We start from the raw sequence: 15,137 nt of genomic DNA, 5'->3' as shown, positions 1-15,137 counted from the left end.
AATAAATATAATTCTCAGGGAATAAATATGTGTAAACATATATATAAATATGTCTAAATTTTTTTTATGACCATGTATGTATTTCGCGAGTACAGCATATATATAGTTGTACGTAAAATATTCCGCCTTCTCGCGCCATATGGTGGAGATAGATTTACAAATGCTTGGATCTAAAACATTGAGTTCTTAAATTACATACTGATGGCAGTGGTTTCAACACTATTAACACTTTCACTTTGAATATGAGGAGAAAACAAAAAGAAAGTATATTGTTTTAGTATATTGTTTTAGATCCAAGAGGCATTTAACAAATGATAACTACCTGACACAACGTTTAAACTATGATATCCCCGAATCGCAGCAAGAGTCTTCTTAGCTATTTGTGGGATTTTGCTCGAGAAATTGATCTCTGTTATTTTGGCTAATGATGTTTGTTTGGGTTCAATTTCTTTGAAACGTGAATAAGTGCCTTTCTAGTTAAAGTACCCTTTGTCAAATTTTGAGAGGAGAAACATCCTATTTAATTAAAAAATAATCTTCTTGAAAACATTCAACAACAAAATAACAAAAAGCCATAGCTTCTATTGATTTTGTTTAGAAAAGATGAACAGTAAACAGAACCATTTGAACAAGGTACTATACAACACCCCGTATAAACAGACTGTTTGAATTACAACATTTCATTTGCAGACAGACGCAGACTCAAGTGGCTCATGATGGTTCTTTAGTGGTCGTGTCTAGTCAAGGTTTGTAACCCTAAAGGTTATCGATCGAGACGTAACAATTGAAAAAGTATATAATGTGAAATAAACGAAAGGAAACACAACAATTAATGTTACTCTGCAGAGTTACGAATAATTTCAGTTTTCATTCGGCTTCACTGAAATCAATAACAAAATACACACAGCCACGGACATCCGAGATACTAAGCGGAATATCTTCTTGTCAGTTTATTCGCCATTCCATCTTCCGTCTCAGTCAGAAATATCCACTGGAGGCATACCTTTGTAAGTTGAATGCAAGTTATATTGTTGAAAATGGAAAGCATGCGTTATGCAAAACAAAACGTATAATTAGTACACTGTTAAAGAAATGTAAAACTACCAGACGTTCCTGTCGTATGTTTCCAGAAAAAGTCGGTATTTATATTTACATGTAAATTTCTGTTATTTTAACAGACCTTTTATGTACAGCAAGTGGTGTACTAAAAAAGTATTTTTATTCCCTCTAATGAAAATGTACAGGAAAATCATGTGACATTTTCCAGAATATGTCAATTTTTTTTTAATGTACAATTTTGTGATTTTTAGTGAAGGTACTTCACGGACTGGATAGTCAAGTCAAGTCCAAAAAATCATCTGCCGTTATTGTAATGGGGGCGCATTGAAAGCAGGAGTGGGTGACGGATGCAGAAAGCGTGAAAATGAAGCAGTGAATAGTGAAGACTATACTTCCTCTACTCACATAATGCGGTGAACTTGAGTGAACTTCGCATACATCAAGTTCATTTGTACTTAGAAAGAAGAAAAAACCCTTGTTGTAGAGCAATAGAAAGGTTGAGGAAAAAGCAGGAGTGGAGCAAGTCTCAAGTGTTAAAGCTAGTGTTTTATAATCAGTTAATTGTGAAAACTGTGAGCAGCTGATCCAGGATTTCCTGTAGTGGCCCAAGGACACATACGAAATTATCAGTACATTTCCAAACAATGACAGTATGGTCTGAATAGCAAAACTTTTTCCAAAAGGGAGGCCAGGGCACCCAACAAATCCGCAACACCCTCAATCAGCGCCTGCCTTATGACATTTAGTCTTATGTATAACTTTAGCTTTTGGCATTCAAAGTATGTTTAAACAAGTTTTGACGTTTTTAATGAAAGTTTCAGAAAACAATAATTTGTCTTTTTCTCTTTTATAACCTCACTGATCATAAATAATTCAATTAGACAGCTAAAAGTGACAACAGCTGTAATTGACACATGCTTGGGTATGCAGGCACTACATTTGCAGCTGCATTAAAAGTACGTATCATATCAAATTTGTAATTAATTGAGTGACTTGAGTTAAATTTGTGTGAAAGACTTTTCTTGTGAATATAACAGCAAAATTGAAAATAAACCGCTTTAATCTGCTATGTGACAAGAGATTACTGTAACCATCCTTGCCTTGTTTATCTGTTTCTCTATTTAACATACAATATAATCACAGCGACCATACATTGGTTTTACAGACAAAGATCCATTTATTGCAAGGAAAAAACTGTAATTGGCCTATAAAATTAAAGACTGTTTATTTTACCTAGAAGATACAGTAAAATAACAGTCACATTTGTTTTTACAGAGAAAAAGACATATTTCAAGAAAAACCTGTATAAAAAAAAACGTTTTCAGACTCTGTATTTTACATAAAATATAGTTTTAAATAACTGGTCATATTAATATTATATATTTATAGTAATTTTACGGACAAAGACTTTTATAATTCAAGACAAAACATTGCATAAATAACATATTTGGACTGTACACTTTACCTAGAGTATCTGCAATTTGGAATTGCAGAAATTCCTGGAAATTTTGCTGCCAGAAAAATTCTGTTTTCTAACAGACTTTTTTTTAACAGTAATTTGATCTGGGAAAACACTCGACGACTGGAAGGCACTGCCCAGTTCTCGCAAAGACCTACGTGTTGTTGCTAAAACAGTATCAGGTGAGTAAGTTTTGTTGCACTTTCTGGCGTTTTGCAAACCAGCTTTTGTGACTTATTTGTTTGGTCAACCAAATATGTATTCCTGCTTCGACCAGGAAAATCACTATAACAGCAAAGGAACATCCCTAGTTAGCATGCATAGATCTTATTTGTAGTAAAGATTGGCTATTCCTATTAGTTTTGTTGTTTTCACTTGTATTAGTTTGGATATAGACAGACTTGTTGTGTATACTGTATAATCCTCACGTAATCCTCATTGTCGCAACATTCATAGACATACATTTTTCAGTACTTGGTGAAATGGTTTAATTATGGAACAGTTTACAAACCATGTTATTATGACAGATAATATTGTTTTGGATATAAGGCATCTTGCAATATATTTACTTGCTACTGTTAGCCAAAACGTTATACTTGCCACATTTTATTTATCTCAAACAGTTGCTTGACATTTCGGGCACGACAGTGGCCCGTATACCTTCCCATCAAAGTTTCTCAATATTAAATCTGTTGTATGCTTGTTGGAATATTTAACAGCCAAATTATAAAGAATATCATTCACGTATTACACGGAGATACAGGGTCTTTCTGAAGTCCCTTGCATTCAGGTAAAAGTGTAACGACTTCATCATCTAAATTTCAGGAAAGGCACGAATGAACGACGGCTATCACTAGTTGGAAGTTGTAAGTTATCTCAGGACCTTAAAGTAGAATAAAAAACATTGCTGAGTGCCCGGCTTTTTAACAGAATCAGGTAAAAGCTTAATTTTCATACAAACACAAAGCTAACAACTCTTTAAAGCGTGTCATCCTTTTGCACTATCGGCGTAACATTTAAAGAGATGAATTTCTTTTCATTCATCATCTAAAATTTTTCTGTATGCCCAAATGAGGCAATTTTCAGGGACAGTATGGACAAAATATTTTTTAAAAACATGGTAAGGAGTTGTATATTTCATATGATAAGTTTCTTTTGCAAACTGCATTCTTGTCTAAATTTCCCAATTGTTGCATGTGTTGTAGTCGGCTTCTTCTTAGGCACCAACGAGCACATAAACCCTTAGCATGCATGTTTACAACAATAAGACTTAACTAGTACAGGCTGATATAATGCTTTGTAAATTATGCCTAATAGTTTGTATGCTTAGCTTGCAACCAATATTGCCAGTCATGAGTTCAACACCTCTACAGCCCGGTATCGCTTTGTGAGGAACAGTGAAAGGGTGGTAGGGTTCTGCAAAAAAATGAAACTGCCGGGAGCCGTCTGTATATGAAATATGAAAAGTTACTCTGCAGAAGATTGTTCAATAATCTATACGTAAATGACGAAACCCCGAAATTACGAATATCCTGCAATTCCAAACGATGCAAAAACTAAATAATATCACTAGTTGGATCTCTTGGTCCAGCCATCGAAGTGTGCTTAACGACTTTCTTCTGCAGAAAAAAAAGGCAGGCCCCCTAGATGACAGGACCAGACCAAATTGATAAGGAATAGTTTTTCGAAGTAATTCATATATGTTTGTACCCTCTTGTATCGTATTTACAGTTTAGGATCAATATTTCATTCTTTTACTTTGTCTTTAATGAGTATCTTGTTGCAAGATTGTTAATTTCGTTACCAAGTTAATATATATTTACATCCATTAGAAAAATGCCAATTTTTACACAATACAGCTCTCAAAAAGTTATAATGGCTTGGTTAAAATTAGGCATAACTTAGAATCCGATATATCATTGTAACGTAATGCAAGAGAAAGTTTGTGTCCGTTTAGCAAGTAAACCACAATTAATAAGTTAAAGAGCACACTCATAAAAGTTAATATTATATCAATACTCAGAGCATTGTGAAAGACAAAGAAACATAGTAGTTGCTAATAAATTCAATTAGTTAAGAACCTCAATTTGCTACGTGAAATATAATGAGCCGTTGATACTAATTAACAATGTACCTAGAACTTCAAGTACCTTATAGTGATTTAGTTTATATTTAACATTTGAAAGTTTCCATTACTTGAGCTTTTGACAGAACAGATAGCGGAACCGGCCTTAGCTTTACCAACGTAAGACAATTTCCTGTCTGACATGTGTACATCCAAGTTAAAGCGCAATGTAAACCACCTTGACTGCAACAGGCGATACCTACAGTAGAGTAAGAGACCACGGTCCTATTTCGCTTTTATAAAAAAAGTGGTTGTGGTGAATGGTTGTAAATAAACAAGTATATCATATATGTCACTTCTTTTCACTGTAAGGTTAGTAAGGGCCTACTAAAAGACGTGATTTAAATATGTTTTATTTTATTTTCTAACATAACTGATCGATGCAACATTACCAAGATTATATTTCATTGTTTACTTTCAACCGGTCACTAGACATTAATTTCGTTTTCTGTAATTGAACGCTTCAATAAACAATGCAGTAGTTGATTATTTTATGTTGATTTGAAATTTATACGGTTTTTATATAAAGGTTGCCTAAGGCAATCACGACTGATGTCATTAGATACACAAATGTGAAAAAAAAAAATCTTGTTCTTCTTCCCCTGTCCACTTTAATTCACCTTCCACTTTAAAAGCAGATACATAACAAATGCTCTTAAGTGCAGTTGGCATTATACTGATGTGACATTTGTTAATTTTACTCAGACTACAACTCGTTTGTGCCCATTGCTTAAGTCCGAAAAAGGAAATGACAAGAATAATATCATAGTGCAAATCTTCTAATATTTCGGTTAATAACCTTAAAAACAAGTAAATAGAAAAGACCATGATAGGAGTTTAAGATTGAAGGGCCAGGGAGCTTGTAAGTAGTATTAATGTGGTGGTATGTATACACACTGGTGGTGTAAGGCCAGTTACCAGTACAAAGAAACTACGACCCTCCAAGACATAGTTTGGTGGCAAAATACGCAATTCCTTTCCCTCAGTCCTAGCTTCGGGAAAGTTGTCGTTATTCTCTGTCCCTCGTGTTGTTTGTTCACAGTAAGTTGAAAAATATTCACTCTTACACAATGTGTAGCTCACTCTGCAGTTAATGCTCTGTAGTTAATGCTTAATACAAAAAAAATTCTCATTTCGTGATTTCACTTGTACGTTACTTTGCATATTACTAACACATTTTTGAGCTTATGTTACCATCAAGCTATTTAATTTATAAAGAGATTGAAGACTAAGCGAAATTTAAGGCAAACCGATTACCTTTGCTAACATTTCGACGAGACGAACACAATACTATATAACTACAGCCTGGCTTAACTAAGACTTACAGGAATAAATTGCTGGTCGGTTTCTTCAAGATCCGTCTTTTAGTCTTCGTGGTTATCTAAAAACACAAATCATCCTTACCAGTATCCATCTCAAATATGTAGGAACAAATTCTCCCACATTGTGTGTCGTCACTGAGCTCCTATTCTTCTTCGTTTTTATTTCGGAGCACCGGGCCCGCCTCCTATGACGTCACAATTAATGTGTTCAGTTCAATTAATGTACCTATAACAGGCGTTTCACATCTTTAAAACAAGGAGTATCATGTCTTTTTTAATAAATGCGTTAATTGTTTTGTTCTTCAACAGTGTCAGACGTTTATGTCGAAAAGACAATTGTCATCGGGAACTCTATATCTATTTCCTGTCATATGTCAGGCAATCATTCAGCCAGTCCTACTTGGTGGTTTGATGTTCAAATCATTTATGCGGAAAATTTCACTCCAAATGATATCGGAGTTGATAATATTAAAGGAGAAAGGTTGGGTTCTACCATTTCTTATCTACATATTAAGTCCTTTACACCGATTAATGTCGGTACATACAAATGTTCTTTTGGAGGGGATACATATACATATAAGTTGAACATTACAGGTACTTTGAATTAAAAAATTTTTTTTTACAAAGTAATTTGTTTGCAGTATTTTTTCTTATTAAGGTCATGTGTAGACATCGACAAGTTTTCAATTGAAGATGTGGATTGTTTATACGATCATCAATAAGAAAATACGTGGTGCTCTACAGTTAAGAGGTTTTTTTTCAAGTGTCTGTGGTTGCTCCAAAAGTGTGATTTACTAAATAGACTATGTTATTTTGTAACGTATGTTCAGATATGAATTAGAATATATCAACTGATTATAATGACAGTTACTTCATATAGTTATAACTATTTATATTAATGGTTCACAGAGAGCAACACATATTAGGTCTAGTATCGGAATACTGTTGTGTTAGTACCAGTGGGAATGCATCAGATTACACGCGTGAAGCATATCAAACCGAATATTTGCTGTTTAGCTTGGAAAGAATAGGAAGTAACATATAAGGTAGAATAATATTCTCCCTCATTGCCACAGAATCAGCTTTACTGAATGCTTACCGTAATTTTTTGATCTAAATTTGATAAAACATTGAATAATGATGTCTTTTTACAGATGTTGAGGAAAAAGTGATACACACAGACAGTGTTCTTACAAATTCGGTAGAAACCTTAAGCTTTGCTACTGTAATGCCACGTACTAAGTAATCATTTTTGTTACCAAATAATAAGTTTAAGTGTTCGTTGTCAATTATCATTTCTTCCAAGCATACTAGTTATATTAATGTGCCTCCGTCTTTTTTTTCAAACTATGTTACCTTTTACAGTGATACAATCCACCGCAACATTTCCTAAAATGATCATGACGGTCACTTTCACCAGTGCGGGTTTAATCTGTTTCATTCTTGTGCTTATAATCACTTTTGTCTCTCTTAAGTGCAACGGTGAGTGTCTGCTACCATAAAAGAATAATGCACGATTAGCAATATATTGTATATACATATTTAATGATTGAATAAAAAAGTCTGACCACGTGAATCTGTCGAACCTACATCCTCAATTGAAAATTGTGATGAAACAATGTAACATAGAATAGCATTGTAACGCTTCACAGTTTCTGTTCCAGTTTCGAGGCAAATACTACAATACCTCTCATTTTAAAGTATAAATACAATAAGCTATTTGTTCGACTCTTCGTGCTACTTATAAAAAGTTTCGATGTTCTTTATTATTCACAGCTTTACAGCGATCTATGCGTCGCTTGCAAAGGAACGATGTATTACCCTTATTTTAAAACATTGACTAGCATCATGTTTACTGATAATTGTATTGTAATGCTTTCTCTCTTTACTAACATAATATAACGCATACATGTGACAAAGGATATTCCTGTACTTCACTGACCATTGAATAATGATTAAACTGCTGTCCAGCTAACACTCTTTGTGGCAATAAAAAGAAATGTTGAATTTAGTGTGCATTAGTTTGAATGTATCATATCGTAACAAGATACCATTAGGTGGAGTTTGATTTGGAGGTTTGGGTCCAAAATGCGCCACGGGAATGTAAATTTTCTATCACAATGTTTGAAATCGTTTCAAATGTCTTGCAAGAATAGGAAAGAAGCGCATTAGAAAGCAGGATAGTTGTTACTATGGTATAAATAGTATAGAATAACTGACATCTGGTGAACTAATTACAAAAGCGAAGTCAAAACATTGCAATACAACCAGCTGGAGAAAATGCTTAATCAAATTTCGTATGGAATGCCAGAATATGGGATGTAGTGATGTATGTAATCGAAATCACAGTAGATTAAATAAAAAAATATGTGTGATGGCATCAACGGCCCTCAAACATTTATAAAAATATAACATGGTAGTAATAAACATAGATCGGCAAGGTCACGAGGTTAATGGTTAAAATGATTTTAAATTACTGTAAAAGCCGACGGAGTTCAAACGTTATGAGTGTATTTACGGTATGTGATAGTGTGTAGCTATGACGAATACCGTCCTTAGTTCAAAGGTCAGCCTTAATAAAACCCTATTCTTTTCCCTATTATAAACGTACCGATACGACACAATGACTGAAACTGGCACATACATATAGGAAAAACCTCATCCATCGCCTTTATGGTATGAATGAATGTTAAATGCAAAGATTGTGTGGCCAAAGCAAGACCAATGTTCAAAACGTGTCTCCGAAAACTTAATGCACATTGACGTTAAACATTTACATCATGTGACATTTTATTCCGTGAGCTATACGTGGGCTGTGAAATATGCCAGTTGGAGACAGCAGTGTGGAGATAGTATAGACCAAAAATTATGCATAACTATATCAAATTGATTTCCTCAGCCACATATCCATTTCGCAATTCCCAGACAGACACATTGAAGATGACTGCAGTTTCTACGGTTCCTTCATGGGTAACTAGCATCGTTTATTTACATATGCTATAAAGCATCATAACAGCAACTGCGTTAGCAATCTATGTAATTTAACATTTTCCTATATAGGCTGCTTCATTAAACCGAATTATCTTCAGTAAGTTATATTAAATGTATCGAAATCTCTTTTGACATGTACTGTTTTGCGGACATGGATCCGTCAAAAATGCTAGACTTCACGTATTTTTTAGGAACGCTGAACCACTGTTGTACAGTTGTAGATTAACCGTGCTATTGAATGTTCTGAATGTAAGTTGTCAATGCAATGGGATTATCCGACCTAGCTAGGTGAATGATTACTGTATTACAACACAGTGACTTATTCGTTATATGTATAGCGTAGTCTTTAGGCCTTACCAGCGTCAATAACTACACAAGAAAGAAATGGGTTTCAAGCAATTTGATCTCGTCAATAAGTGCAAACATGTGATTATCAGACCAATACAGTTCTTTTGTCAAAAATATGTAACCACGTGCAACGCTTTGTGGCAATCTTCCCATGGGGTGTGTAACAGAGAGTTATCTTGTAAAATTTAGAAAATATATATCTTGAAACCACATCCTTCTTAAATGGCATTCGTGTATACTACATTATGTAAAATACATCCATCTAAGTAGCATGGTAGATATCAATACTAGCTGGAAGGCATATATTTCGAATGCTTGAATGTGCCTTAATTTAAATTTTAGGACGTTAATGCTAACATATAGCATGGATTTGCCAGAAATACAGAACCAACAGTTCACTCCTGCTCATGTTGATTTAATGACAGAAAACTAATTATTTAATCTTCATTGCGTTGATTTGTTATCCAAGAAGTGATACGAAGAAACACGGTTACCGGAAAGAGTTCTGAACACATGTTTGACTTGGTATATACTTGGTATGTTACTAAGGTAGCCGCTCCTTGTATCTCAGTGGTCAACTACTTACACAAATAATTGTTGTGTCAAATGTACTTAATATTGGTATGTGTTAGCAAATGGTGTAAAGAAGTATAATGATTCGTTATAATTACATCTCTCTGTTTCTCTCCCTCGCTTCTAGTGCAATTCCTATATGTCTAAACATAACACAGCTGACAGAAAGTAAAAACACAACACCCATGTTGTCTTCAGAGGAACGTTTCGTAGATTCAACTGTTGTGTAAAATGTTTTAAAACAATGCTCCTAAATAATGGATGTGTTTTAACGTTAGTCTCTTTAACATTCAGGAACACTTAGCACGGCGGCAGGTTGATATTCTTTTGATAAAAAACAGTTTTATTTGTGCTACACAATGGATATAATCTCCCTTCTGTTTCTACCCAGATTATGATGACGTTGAAAACCCATATGATGGAGTAAACTCTGGAATATACCCACGTCAAAATGTTTCTTTCATTGAAAAGATAGCTGATGAAATGGAATCTGTCGGTGGACTGAAACAATAAGAGATGTTGAAGGGACAAAACAAGAAACAATAATATCGTTTGTAGATGGTGTATATCACTGTCTTGCACTTTAATTGAGCTGTATTGGAAAGATTGATAACACTATCCCATGCTAAGAATATACCGTTTAGAAAAAAAACGCATTAGTTATGAATTCCCATATTGCATAATCGCACTCCTCTCGTATCTCAATACAAAGACAAACACAAACTGTATAATAAGAAAATATAATGCTAGCAAAAGAGTAATTTCCATCACATATTCACTGTAATTAATATTCATTTGTGTTAAACGTGAGTCGTTGCCCTCAAGTTTGTTATCTATTTATTTTTTTCAGTTGCTTCTTCACCGGAACTGAAACATTTATGGCATCACTGTACATATGTTAAGATCAACATGCCAGATCACGCGAACCTTTTAAAGACTCTCGGTTACTGCAAGAGTGAAGGTAGGAGAAGCTAGGAGATTCGAAAAAAATATCTCGAAAGAGACTGTCATAAGAGATAAGGCCAAGAGTTCACTAAGAACCACATTGTATACTTTAGATTAATAATAGTGAACGAACTTTTCAACACGATTACATGAAAATAAAAACAGTTTCTGTTCTAAGTATACCTCTAATTGCTGGTGAAACCCTTTTTCAAATTTGTGAAATTACACCCTAAAATTAGTTACCTTTTTCTTGATCATACTGCTTTATGTAAGACAAGTTCAACCCGATCTCAAACACACGTGATTATAATATGAATTCCAATTGGACACTATTGCTGTAAACACCAATTCCTTATGGTAATCGTTAAAAGGACATTTCTACTTCATTGATGTTTTGTCATTAATGTTAAATGTCCTATGGTACACCAATACAGGTATGCTCTATCTGATACAAGAAAACGTAGGTGTGACATCTTTAGAGGTACACCTACTATCAGATTATGCTAACTTTGGTGCTGTAGTTGATGGAACAACCCTGGAAGATACTTTGAAGTACGGACTAGATATTGTGAATGGCATGTGGTTTCTTTCCCAACAAGGGGTAAGCGAGCTGTTTCAACAGTACACATGCACCACTTTAAAACAATAATAAGTACTTATGCAGCCATGCTGCTTCAAATGTTTAATGTTTTCTAAAATATTTGACCCAAACCCTTGTTAACGATTGATAATTCATTAAAACTAGGTCAGTTCTAATTACATATGATCGCATCACAGCATTTTTTTTAGCATTCTGCACTTGGAAATGCATATTTATTATCTGCTATCCTACATGTGGTTTATAGTGAAATGAGATATTGTAAATCACCCTACATCAGAAATGTGAGTAAGTGTGTGTCAGTGAGCAAACAAAGTGAGTCGCGAACTACTAGACCCGAATTCATATCAAGTTCAATCTTAGTCGGCAGGTGCCATTTCCCGCTTGTCAACATGTAGGAAATGGTCATTTAACCACACGATATGTAGAGAGTGATGAGATAATTTTAAAATAGTACTTATGTGGTTCTTGAGGGTCGAGATCAAAGTTAATTTAGGCGAAAGGTCAATTTGGACTAAAATGTCAAGGGTCATGAAGGAGATGAGGTATGCAACTCCATGGATTGCCCTCTTTTTCGACTTTTACAGAGTAAGCGAACTGGTTTAATTACCATTTGGGAGAAATATATGTTATTTTATTTCAAATATGTGCATGATAAGTTGCACTTAAAATCAATGTTCATAAGGTAAAAAGAACCTGATTGCATGCCTCTGTAAAACCATTTCTTGTTTTTAACCTTAAACATATTATTATTATGTTACAGTGTTGTCATCCGTTTTTGAGCATCAAATGGATTCTAGTCGATAACTATAGTAGATGCAAGTTGTACAACTTCTGCCCTGTAGAAGATGCACAGTCAGTACTGACAGTGTATAATACTAAGGTGAGACACGCATAGTACGAATTTACCAGTGTAATTAACAATATGTTCATTATTTATATTTTTTATCTATTGTTTTACGTCAAACTGTATTACAGTATACCGCAAACGTTCCACAAAGTAATACTTTATGTGGATCTGTACACAATGTGATAATGTTAAGTAAGAACTCTATGGTTAACTTATTCCAATACTCTGTTTCTAAGTCCATATAACTAGATATTGTTTTGATCTGGGGTACTTTTTTTTGTTCTACCGTGGAAATATTACTTAATATGTGTCTTTGAAATGCGACATTGTTGAACTGTCATCGTTATCTGTCATCCATTCTAAAGATGCAAAGGTTATACAAATGCATATCTTGCGAGAATATAAGTTTCCTCTCCGTGCATACTCTCCTGCACAGGGCCGGATTTAGACATGTGGAGGCCCGTGGGCAACCTTCAGTGGTGGAGGCCCCCCCTCCAGTGATCGCCGTCCTGGGGGAGGTGTGTAAGGGGAGGGGTATTGGATTTTTTTCCAATAATTAAGGGTTCTTGGATGCGAAATGGTGCAGTATTTTGTGATTTCTGAAGTAAATTTTGTGATTTCTGAAGAATTTTCATGACGGTATGTAGGCCTGTTTGCCTGTAAAATTTTCAGTACAAGTAAAAAGGAATTGCTACAACCTCTTTCACTCTCAGTACGAACGAGCTGGACTGGACTAACATGATTCATGACGAACATGTTAATGCCAATTGCCAACTGCCCAGACGCGCACGGGCCTGTGTATGTGTGTGTAGAGGGGGTGAGAAGACAGTTGTTTCATCATTGCACATGAAAAGAATCAATTAGCAATACCTGTCTGAAACCTAGCGGGAGGTGATGACAGGCGCACTGTCAGGGTGTACTGAAATGTTTCAACCAAAACCATTAACGTAGTTCTAAAGAAAATAGACGTTGAGATTGATGACTTTGGATATTAGGCCAATCATGTTTGTCTGCCGACGTGTGATTTGCAATAACGGGAAAACAACCACTTAGCTGTTTCTACCATTCAGAAAGAGATACAATTAAAATTGAATATGACTTCAAGCGTATGCATGGCGGATGCCGCGCGCAATATGATTTTGATTGATGATATTTGTCAGTCTACATTTAATTTTTTTCCTTCAAATTTCCCCTTATATATATATTTTTTCATGAACTATGTGGAGGCCCCTTGTTGTGGAGGCCCGTGGGCAGCTGCCCACGTTGCCCATTGGTAAATCCGGCCCTGCTCCTGCAGCTTCACAATCCAATACAAAAGCGCGATGAATGATAAAGTCAATCACGTTTAACGTATAGGTGACACTTTAAAATGTTATTATGGTGTCCCATTTACTTTTTTTGCCACGCCATTGCAACTGCAAGTTTTTACAGCAGAGAAATGTCCGGTAAAATATAAAGTGAATAATACTAAAAATGAAGAAGCATTTGACAAATGAATTGACTTCGTTACATGTTAGTTTACATTAATTAATATTTACAGGACGAAGAACGTTCATGGTTATTGCCTCCCGAAAGCAGGATATCTAGTGAATATAAAACATCGAGTGACGTATGGGCGATTGGCATTGCATTCTGGGAAATATTTCATGGAGGTACCGTTTCAGTTCCTTTCTCCAGTACAATTAACGTTTGCATCGTGTTAGGTCTTAATAAATATGAGTAAATAGAACACTAAGCAATTAAATAATTCTGTACATTTTAAATACATACACAGGCAACGTATGAACCTAATTTAAAAATAAAAACTTTTAATGAGAACTATATAGCTTACAACACCGTATTCATGCATTAACATATATTTTTCTTTCTTTAATTAGGTTGTGATACTGTCCAATCAATAGTTGTTCAGGATGAATTTGAAATGAATCGCCAACTGAGAATGTCGCTTCAAGAGTCTCATCTACCAGAAAGACTGTAAGCAAGCTGAAAACTATGTTATTTTCCTAAATTTTCTTCACGTGCCCTATCTTAACTTTAACTTTAACTCCTTTCCTCAATTTTGTTTTCAGTTGTGAAGTCATGCAACTGTGTCTTGCCCATCGGGCTGAGAATCGTCCATCGATTGAAGATGTTAAAGTCGTAATGGTAAACAATAAGACACTTTGTACCTTTCAGTAAATATGATGAATTCTACTAGGACTGAATTACTCTAAGACTACTAGTAGGAAGCACTGTTTAACTTTTACATTACAACAAATATCGTGAACTTAGGAAACAAATTAATGTTCACCCTGGGCATGGTGCAGTTTTGTGTACTGTTAGACTTTGTTGGGTAAGCAGATTAAAAACAAAACATTCAATTCTTTTAATTTCCCAAAGAGGAGACGTCGAGATAACAACAACAAATGTATTTTGTTCTCCAACATTAGAACTCGCTTAGCATATATTGCTTTAATTGACCCATAAATTAAATAAACCGCGTGAAAAAAAACATATTACATACTATCACGCACGTCACTAATTGCCATATGTTTTGACTTAGGTTTTTCATTTTATTCTGTGTTTGCTTTTATATTCAGCTGGATACGGTAGAGGATAATAAATGCAATCCTTTTGAACCACAGAGGCATGAACTTGGATGGCAAGAAAAGTATTGCGAACTAAGATAACGACTATATGACTTCCGACCATGTGTGAATTCCTGATTTTCTTTAATTTTTACATTTTAATATAATTTCTGATTAATTTGGCTTATATTAACTGAAGCTTGTAAAATTTGACAACTCCTACATTCACTGATCATGAGAGCTGACTGTTAAATGACGTTATTTTATCGGCAGCATTTCAATAAATTGTTGCAAAAGAGA

The 15,137-nt window shown here is 34.7% G+C and overlaps 1 protein-coding gene across 1 annotated transcript; it reads left to right on the top strand.

Annotated features, from left to right (window-relative positions):
* The first annotated feature begins 8,862 nt into the window (after positions 1-8,862).
* Positions 8,863-15,137, top strand: LOC139961475 (tyrosine-protein kinase Fer-like). The gene is made up of 9 exons (XM_071960665.1): positions 8,863-8,935; positions 10,269-10,438; positions 10,728-10,838; positions 11,257-11,423; positions 12,184-12,303; positions 13,811-13,922; positions 14,148-14,244; positions 14,340-14,415; positions 14,850-15,137. Exons 3-9 carry the CDS (start codon positions 10,787-10,789, stop codon positions 14,937-14,939), a joined length of 714 nt encoding a protein of 237 aa, XP_071816766.1. The 5' UTR covers positions 8,863-8,935; positions 10,269-10,438; positions 10,728-10,786; the 3' UTR covers positions 14,940-15,137.

This window comes from Apostichopus japonicus, chromosome 20 (assembly GCF_037975245.1).
Source record: "Apostichopus japonicus isolate 1M-3 chromosome 20, ASM3797524v1, whole genome shotgun sequence".
NCBI lineage: Eukaryota > Metazoa > Echinodermata > Holothuroidea > Aspidochirotida > Stichopodidae > Apostichopus > Apostichopus japonicus.
The sequence above is the reverse complement of the archived record's forward strand: the minus strand, read 5'-3'. Positions and strand labels throughout refer to the sequence as shown.

Coding starts and splice junctions, on each gene's coding strand:
- LOC139961475 (XM_071960665.1), top strand. CDS start 10,787: ATGCCAGATCACGCGAACCTTTTAAAGACTCTCGGTTACTGCAAGAGT. Junction 11,424..12,183: donor GGTTTCTTTCCCAACAAGGG/GTAAGCGAGCTG, acceptor ATTATGTTACAG/TGTTGTCATCCGTTTTTGAG. Junction 14,245..14,339: donor TCTCATCTACCAGAAAGACT/GTAAGCAAGCTG, acceptor TTTTGTTTTCAG/TTGTGAAGTCATGCAACTGT.